General features: G+C 41.8%; 1 protein-coding gene across 1 annotated transcript; it reads left to right on the forward strand.

The window, feature by feature from the left end:
• The first annotated feature begins 2895 nt into the window (after nucleotides 1-2895).
• LOC125152559 (zinc finger protein 30-like) lies at nucleotides 2896-9651 on the forward strand. Its single transcript, XM_047834639.1, is given in 4 exon segments — nucleotides 2896-2948; nucleotides 5845-5896; nucleotides 8633-9356; nucleotides 9359-9651. Coding segments are annotated over 4 exon segments (1122 nt in total).
• The last annotated feature ends 307 nt before the right edge of the window (nucleotides 9652-9958 follow it).

Consider the following 9958-nt stretch of genomic DNA (forward strand, 5'->3'; position numbering starts at 1 on the left):
CTCCTTGGATTTAACCCCTTGTTTAAACCTCCACCTTATAATCAAGAGGTCTGATTTCTGCATTCTGGTCCACCTCCTACCCCAGGTCTTCTACTTTTCAGGTGAAGGAGGAAAAGAACACCTAGGTTTCATTCCCCAGTCTCGATTTCCGAGGGAACCCATTTCTCCTATCCTAGTGCCCCTCTTTGTACGACTGGGGGTTGCAGGATCCATTGGCGTAAGTACTGCCGCTTTCATCACAGGGGATCAGAACTTCAAATTACTAAGCAAACATTGATCAGGATATATCAGAATTAGAAAGGAATATTGATAAACTGTCTGAATCTGTAAACTCTTTACTAGAGGTGGTACTTCAGAATCGGAGGGGCTTAGACCTGTTATTTTTACAACAAGGAGGGCTTTGTATGGCCCTGGGGGAACAGTGCTGTTTTTATGTCAATAATTCAGGAATCATCAAGCAGACCTTGAGTCAGGTCAGACAACGATTAGAGGAAAGAGAAAGACAAAGACAAATTAATCAAAATTGGTATGAGTCTATTTTCCTGGTCCCCTTGCCTAACAACTCTCCTAAGTGCCCTTGCGGGACCCCTTATCTTTCTCTTTCTAGCTATAACTATAGGACCCCGTTTGATAAAACTACTACTTCAGTTCATAAATCGAAAAATAGGATCTATAAAGCTTATGGTATTATGTAGCCCATAGGTCCCACTAGCTCAAATCCCAGAATAAGGTTATTCAAAGGTTTGAATAACTAACAAACAGGAGTGGGGAATGTAATAGGTCAACTTATATCAGAAAGCTTATTGTATATAAGTTCGGCTTAAACTCCCCTTTCATGAATAATTGAGATAAAAGCTTATGTAGTTCCCTATTAGGGTTATCGGAAATTACTAACCGCCCTATCTCGCTTCTGTAACTTCGCCTGCTTGCTAAATAGATACCTTAGGTTGCAAAACGCTCCCCCACCCCTTCTACCAAGATCTAGCCCTAGTCAAGACCAACGTGTAAAAAGTCAGAACTCACTGCCCCACGGTATCTTAGGTGTCTAATTATGATTGGTCGTTTTAAAATCCGTTAGGACAAAGAACTTTAAATTGATAGGTTCCCATCAAGACTAATGTCTGTGTGTCACAGTATGATTGGCTACCATGAAATGCTGTAAATTGTAATTGGTTAACTAAATAATGATGTACTCTGACTTGCTAAAATCCACCTAAGCTCACTGCTGCCTTTGTTCGGGGGCTGTTCACTGCACTTTTCTCCTTAAGCTCAGGAGATCAGATTTGGCCCGGCCGTGAATAAAATCTTGCCTTGCTTCTATTCGGCGTCTGGTGGTTTGTTTTGTTTTGTTTTCTTGACAGCACCCTGTTTCAGTCATGATCTCGTAGTTTGCAAGTTCAAGCCCCAAATTGGGCTCTCTGCTGTCAGTGTGGAGCCTGCTTGGGGTTTTTTCTTTCCGTCTCTCTCGGCCCCTCCTCCACTCATGCTTTTTCTCTCTCTCTCTCTCTCTCTCTCTCTCTCTCTCAAAAATAAGCGTTAAAAAAAGGGGGGGGCACCTGGGCGACTCAGTTGGGTAAGCCTCCAACTCTTGGTTTCTGCTCAGGTCATGATCTCAGGGCTTTGTGGGTTCAAGCCCCATGCCTGGGCTCTGTGCTGGCAGCATGGAGTCTACTTGGAATTCTCTCTCTCTCCCTCTTTCCCCCTCCCCCACTCACCGTGTGTGTCTGTCTCTCTCAAAAACAAAAACTGAAGTTACTGCATTTTCTTTCTTACAAAACAGTTACCCGGGGGCACCTGGGTGATTCAGTCATTATCTGACTTTGGCTCAGGTCACCATCTCACAGTTTCTGAATTTGAGTCCCACATTGGGTGAGCTCAAGCCCTGCTTTCTCTTTCTCTTCCTCTCTCCCCCGCTCTCTCTCCTTCTGCCCCTTCTGGGACTCTCTCTGCCCTTGCTCACTTGAGCCTTCTCTCTCTCAAAAACAGGAACAAAATAATTACCCTGTGTTTATAGTTAAAATTTATAATTCATGAACTTTGCATTTAAGATTAAATGAATATCTTAGAGATGTCTCAAGAATCTTTGTTTTTTCTCTTAGAAAAATAACAGTGATAATGTTAATAACTCACAAGAAGACAATACACAGGTGAGTGTATTGTTTACTATGTACCAATCACTATTCTACACCCTACATTTTTGTGTTTGATTTGTATTAACTGATCTCTATCCTCACAACCATCCTGTGTCATGGGTACTATTTTTGTAACCATTTCAGATAAGCATGTTGGAGCACAGTGAGTTTAAGTGAGTTTCCCAAGGTCACACAGCTGGTAGGAGGCAGAAGCAGGAATTTGAATGCAGCGCTCTGGTTCCATGGTCTGTGTTCTCAATTACAAGGTCATGCTTTCTGTCAAGATGCAAGAGAGAGAGAGAGAGAAGTAGATTTCACTCAAAAGCTTTTCCCCATCTGTCTGGATTCTTGAATCCCCTTGCCCTTCCCAGAAATACTTATCAATATCATTTTGACTCTAGTTTATTCCAAGTTCTAAGCTCAAAGTATTTGTTAATTCATATTTTATTTCTTTTCTACCTTGTATGACATTCTTACCTTGTAAGCTGGACATTCCCTATTTAAAAAAAAAATTTTTTTTTCAACGTTTATTTATTTTTGGGAGAGAGACAGAGCATGAACGGGGGAGGGGCAGAGAGAGGGAGACACAGAATCGGAAACAGGCTCCAGGCTCTGAGCCATCAGCCCAGAGCCTGACGTGGGGCTCGAACTCATGGACCGCAAGATCGTGACCTGGCTGAAGTCGGATGCTTAACCGTCTGCGCCACCCAGGCGCCCCTGGACGTTCCCTTTTTAAACCACATGTGATTACTTTATCGGAGTGATGGAAAGAGCCCTGGATGATAGTGAGGGAAGATCAAAGAAGACCGTGCACAGGTGAGTAAGATCCCATCGGGTAGAGAAGCCCTCATTGGGTCAGGGAGGAGGCACTTTTCTGAGATGTTGCCTGGAACTGTCCCTTCAAAGGGAGCCCAAGCAAGGCCTGCATAGAAAAGCCTGAAACTTGGGAGAAAGAGGAATATCTCACCAAAATGTCTAAAGAAACTTTGTCTTTGCAAATTTTAACACTCATTCACCTCTTATTTCCCTGTCATTTTATTGGGCCTCTTCTCTTTCATAGTGCAGTATTTCCATTGCATCTTGAATTTGACTGCTTTCAGCTCCTCGCCTGCATTTAGATTTATTTGTATATTCAGAGGTGGTGATAACGGAGCAGAGACAAGAACAAGAAGGGCGTAGGCTATATGATTATATAGAACATTCCAGGCAGCGTGAACCGCAAATGTACATGCTTTGAGGTGGGAGTGAGCTTTGGTGATTCGGGAGCAATAAACAGACCAGAACAGAATTAGTGAGGGGGGTAAGCAACAAGAAAAAAGGGAGAATGTCGGAAGAGGCCAAGTCTTGTATATATTTTTGTTAATTATCAGGAATTTGGATTCTTTCCTGAAAGTGACTAGAAGGCATGATGTAATTTATATTTTTCCAATTTTAAATTAAAAAAAAAACACTTTTGTTAAATGAGATAAAAACTAGAAAAGCATATTAAAATACACAGCTTAATGAATTACTATAAGGAAGATATCCTTAAAAAATTTTTTTAATGTTTATTTTTAAGAGAGAGAGGGAGAGAGAGCGTGAGCAGGGGAGGGGCAGAGAGAGAGGGAGACACAGAATCTGAAGCAGCTCCAGGCTCCGAGCTGTCAGCACAGAGCCCGACGTGGGGCCCGAACTCGCGAACCATGAGATCATGACCTGAGCCAAAGTTGGACACTTAACCGACTGAGCCACTCAGGTACTCCAGGCAGATAGCCTTATAAACACCTTGAGCAGAAAGAAGCAAAACATTTTAAAATAATAACTTCAGGCTTACAGAGAAGTTGCAAAACTATATAAAGAATTTTCACCTACTCTTCAACCAGACTCTCCAAATGAGGAGATAAACCTTTTCCAACTACCCCTTAAGCCCTTTAGCTGCCTCTGCCTAATCACAACCCTCTTTCCTCCCTCCCTGATAAATCAGCTTCCAACCACGTCAAACCTTACCAAGCACCCCAGATGGCTCGTGCCTCTCCAATTAGTCTGCTAATCTTCCGGATGAAAATGGCTATTTTGAGGTTCTCGGGTCTGCAGATACCGTCCATCACTCCCTTCTGCTTTTTCCTGCACAGATGCAGAGAGGGTTGCGTGAATGGGGACAAGGGTCAGGAGAGGAAAAGCTGCTGGGAGGCCACTTCGGTAGTGCAGACTGGGGGCGCTAGTGGTTTGGATTCGAGTGTTGGTGGTGGAAAGTGGCAAGAAGCTACTTTGAGCATAGAACTCACAGCATGCTGGTGGCTTATAAATGAGTGTGGAGGAAGAGGGACGTTAAGAAGGATGAGCACGTTTTGGCTTGAGCGGGCGAATGGTGACAGTTGCCTCAGATGGGAAAGAGGGAAAAGGCAGGACGGAGAGCCAATTGAAATATGTGTGCTTTGAATATGTTAAGTCTGAGATGGTCATAAGTCATCCGATTAGAAGGCTGAGTAGGCTGTTGAATATGAAGCCTGAAGTTGAGAAGATGGGCTGACAATAGCAGTTGAGTTTTATTGGCTTATGGCTGGTATTTATTTACTTATTTATAAAAAAAAATTGTAATGTTTATTTATTTTTGAGAGAGAGATAGAGCCGGGGAGGTGCCGAGAGAGAGGGAGACACAGAATCCGAAGCAGGCTCCAGGCTCTGAGCTGTCAGCACAGAGCACGACACGGGGCTCGAACCCACGAACCGTGAGATCGTGACCTTAGCAAAGTCCAGCGTTTAACCGACTGAGCCACCCGGCACTCCTGTGGCTGGTATTTAAAGCCATGGCGCTGCATGAGGTCTCCCAGAGAGCCAGGGCGGGTAGAGGAGTGTCACAGTTACATCCGTCAGAGGATGCCACAAAAGAGACTACTGAGAAGAAGCATGTTTTGAGGTAGAATTAAAACGGGAAAGTGGTACCAGCAAAGGCAAATGAAGAAAACGTTTCAAGATGGAGGAATGATTACTGAAACATGAATTAAGACATGAGCGTTGAGTTTGAGGTGTGGCCTTCCCAGAAGGGGAAATTCTCAGCGGGATCCAGGAGTGAAAGCCTGACAGGCCCGGTGTAAGCAGAACGGGGTGAGGTAGCCATGAAAGGGCTCTGCAGTGGCATTTGCTCACGAAGAGATGGTGTTGGTTGGGACATGGGGTTACACCTGCATGATTAATGATGGGAATGGTTCCATTTGAGTGGTCAAAATGGGTGAAATGGGAGGAGGAAATTATTATAGCAGCAACGGCCTTGACCTGGAGGGGTAAGATGGTGGAATTTTGTGCACAAGAAAAAATGGTGACAGTGGATTTGGATGTAGATAGTTGATATAGTAGAGGAACGAGTAAGTATCCTTTATTTTGTGTTTTCTTGTAGACCTAAGAAGAAAAGTCATTAACTGAAAATTTGTCAGGGGAGGTATGAAATCTTGTTCAGTTTGCTCATGCCATGCAGGACCCCCCCCCCCTTTTTTTTTAATTTTTTAAAACATTTATTCATTTTTGAGAGTAAGAGAGACAGACCATGAGCAGGGGAGGGGCAGAGAGAGAGGGAGACCCAGAATCCGAAGCAGGTTCCAGGCTCTGAGCTGTCAGCCCAGAGCCCGTTGCGGGGCTTGAACTCACGAACCGTGAGATCATGACCTGAGCCGAAGTCGGAAGCCCAACCGACTGAGCCGCCCAGGAGCCCCTCCCCTTTTTGATCATTGTCTCTTAGGCAGCCAGTGGTGGTGGTGCTGGTGGCGGTGGTAACAGCAGAAGTGACTGCAGTAAAGTAACACGAAGTCTGTACCCTATGCCTGACACCGTTCTAGGTATTTTACATGTATTGCCTTATTGATTCTTACAGCAACACTGTGACATGGTTTTCAAATTGCTAGCAGTATTTTTTTAATGTTTATTTTTGAGAGTGTGCGCATGCCGGGGAGGAGCTGGGGGGGGGGGCGGGTTGTGGACAGAGGATCTGAAGCCGGCATTGCCATGACAGGCTGTCAGTGCAGAGCCCGCTTTCCTTGGGATTCTCCCTCTCTCTGCCCCTCCCCTGCTCTCAAACACTCTCTCTCTCTCTCTCAAAATAAATAAACTTAAAAAAATAAGAAAAAGCATTATTTGTAGGAAGATACTTCGTTACTGGTATTTCTTGTGTAAATATTTATTAGTTTTCTAAACCAGTACTTTTGGTTAACTGGAAACATAGCTCCAGTGAAAAGAGGAAAAGGAATTATTTGAGTCTTCGCTAGTAAATACTTTTTCTAAGTAGGAGATTATTCAACAACAGAGATTAAAAATTATTTTTCTGTTCTCTTGCAAGAATTATGATGGACTCATCTTTTATCCATCATCACTGATTCAGAATGTATAATTCAAGATAATCAGTCATGTATCCCTTTTGTCATTGCATTTGTCATCCAGAGCTCCGTGTTAAGTCTCTTCTGTTTCTTGGAGAAACCTAGGAGTCTTGGAAATGTACCTGACTTTTTGGCAAAGATACCTTACACCTTCCCTGCCTCATTCCAGAAATTATTTCGTAAAGGATTCTCTATTTTATATTAATGGATTATTGGTGAATTATTTGTATGACATTGTCTTTTAACTATATCCTAATTCTTTTTTTTTGTCTGGAGATTTGTCTTTTTTTTTTTTTTTCTTTTTTTTTTTTGCAATCAATTTCTGCTGTGTGCTAGGGGGTTATAGTTCAGTGCTGAATGACACAGGGGTTGGGCCTGCTTTGGGGGAAAGTGTTTGTTTTCTATTGCTTTGTAACAAATTACCACACATTTGGCAGCTTAAGACTACAGTCCTTTATTATCCCATAGTTCTGTAGACCAGTTCAGCACAGGATGGCTAAATCCGAGTATCAGCTGCGACTACAGTTCTTTAGGGCATAGGGCCTTCTAGGCTCACTGGTTATTGGCAGAATTTATTTCCTTCTCACACTTTCCATGTGGTCCCCTCCATCTTCCGGCCAGCAACCAGCAAGTCTTGTCCTTCTCACACTTTGAATGTCCCTGGCTCCCTTTCTGCCCTCAGCCAGGAGAAAGCTCTGCTCTTTAGGGAATTATCCAGGCAAGCCAGGTTGATTTCTCCATCTCAAATCAACTGATTAGTAACCTTAATTATATATCTTTTGTCATGTGATGCAACATATTCACAGGCATGATAATGGCAAAGGCCATGAAGACCAAAATACTATCAACCACAGGTAGGTGTGGGGGAAATAAATTAAAACTTTTAGCAAAGAGAAATAATTGTGTAATTGAAAACAGGTTGGAATTACAAGAATTAAGTGTTATAACAGAAGCTAAAGACATGGGCATCCTTAGACAAGGTCAGCAATTTACAGTATTCCTGATAAAGTGATATTTCACCTTAAACATATATAGGATGAGAAAGATCCAGTCTGCAAACAACACATGCCAGAGAATTTGGGGGAGATTACCATCACCTGCAGATGGAGCCAAACGATGAGAAAACTTGTGACACATTCCAAGTGCTGAGGGGGGAAAGTGAGGTAAAGAGGGAACAAAGAAAATTCTGACTTGATATGAGGGCTGATAGGTAAGCAGGAATCATATTAATGAGAGATACATGGATTTTATTCAAAGTGTAAAGAGAAGTCACAGTGGGGGTAAATGAAATTTTATCTGTATCAGAAACATTTGTTAGAAATGTTAAACATATTCGTGCCCAGAACTTGCCCTGTGTCTTCTGATTCAGGAGGTCTGGGATGGTGTGTGGGTACAGTTTTTCAACATGCTCCTCAAAGATCCTGATCCACACTTAAATATCAGAAATGAAACCTATTTTATCCCCAACCTTACTATTTTAAATAAACTCTCACTAGTCTCTGCATTTCTCTTTGACCTTGGAAAAATTTTTATAACAGTATTTTAGTATAATCTAGGCTTTTGATATCTAATGGATATTTTTAGTCTCTTTTCTTCCAGAGAAATCTATTCCTGTATTTTCTCATATAGGAAAACAGATATTTGTTTTTTGTTTTCTTTCAGATTCTCAGTCGAAGGATGAGACAGCAATAAAGAAATGCCCACCATTGAGAAATATACATCTTTTGCTTTACATCCGAGAATTCATAATAGAGAGCAATCATATGAATATCAGGAATGTGGGAAGACTTTTTACCAGTACTCAAACCCTGTTCAACGTGAGAGAACACATTTTAGTGAAAAACCCTACAAATACAAAGAATGTGGGAAGAACTTTAGTAATGGACATCGGCTCACTGTACATCAGAGATTTCATACTGGTGAGAAACCTTGTAAATGTAAGGAATGTGGGAAGTCCTTTAGTACCTTTTCGTACCTTGTTCAACATCAGAGAACTCACACTGTTAAGAAAGTCTATGAATGTAAAGAATGTGGGAAGGCTTTTATTAGAGGCTCAGGCTTTGTTAAACATGGGAGAATTCATACTGGCGAGAAACCATATGAATGCAAGGAATGTGGGAGGACCTCTGGTAGTAGCCATAATTTACTGTACCTCAGAGTAGTCATACTGCTAAGAAAGCTTATGAATGTGGGGAATGTGGAAAAGCTTTTTATAGTAGCTCATACCTTGTTCAACATCAAAGAATCCATAGCGGTGAGAAACCCTATGAATGTAAGAAATGTGGGAACGCTTTTATAGTGTATGGAAAACTTCTTCAGCATCAGAGTATTCATACTGGTAAAAACCTTTTGTGTAAAGAATGTAGGAAGGCCTTTAGTACCTTCTCATACCTTGTTCAACATCAGCGAATTCATACTGGTGAGAAACCCTATGAATGTAAAGAATGTGGGAAGGCCTTTAGTAGTAGCTCACCCCTTGTTAAACATCAGAGAATTCATACTGGTGAGAAACCTTATGAATGTAAGGAATGTGGAAAGGCCTTTAGACTTAGTTCATTTCTTAATGCGCCTCAGAGAATTCATGCAGGGGTAAAGCCCTATGAATGCAAGGAATGTGGGAAAGCCTTTAGTCGTGCCTCATACCTTGTTCAACATGAAAGACTTTATACAGGTGAGAAACCCTATGAGTGTAAGGAGTGCGGCAAGGCTCTTAGTGCTGGCTCATACCTTGTTCAACATCAGAGGATTCATACTGGTGAGAAACCCTACGAATGTAAGGAATGTGGAAAGACCTTTCGAGTACATGTACGTGTTACACAGCATCAGAAAATTCATGGTGATGTGAAACCCTATAAATGTAAGGAATGTGGAAAAACAGTTGTGCCTCATACCTTGTACAACGTGGCAGAATTCATACTGGTGAGAAACCCTATGAGTGTAAGGAGTGTGGGAAGGCCTTTAGTTCTGGCTCTTACCTAGTTCAACATCTGAGAATTCATACTGGTGAGAAACCCTTTGAATGTAAGGAATGTGGCAAGACCTTTAGACTTAATTCCTTCCTTACTGAACATCAGAGGTTGCACACTGGTGAGAAACCCTTTAAGTGTAAAAAATGTGGGAAGGACTTTAGATACAGTTCAGCCCTTAAAGCAATCAGAGAAACCATATGGGTGTGAAACCCTAAGAATTTAAGGAATTTGGGGAGTCCTTTATGTATGACTCAAACATTATTTAGCATCAGAATTTATGCTAATGAAAAACCTGTATGTAAAAAATCTTGTAGGCCTTTAGAAAATATTCTCGTATTACAGAATTCATAATGGAATTCAGAAAACATAGGAAAGCCTTCATTTGTCACTCTTGTGTTTATAATATCAGAATACTCGGGATTGGTGGCCAATTCAGAAAAGGTAGGAAACTTTAGTACAGCATTGGTAGCATGAAATTTGATATGACCTATTCTACTATGGTTGAATGAACTAG

This window comes from Prionailurus viverrinus, chromosome E2 (genome assembly GCF_022837055.1).
Source record: "Prionailurus viverrinus isolate Anna chromosome E2, UM_Priviv_1.0, whole genome shotgun sequence".
NCBI classification, from domain to species: Eukaryota; Metazoa; Chordata; class Mammalia; order Carnivora; family Felidae; genus Prionailurus; species Prionailurus viverrinus.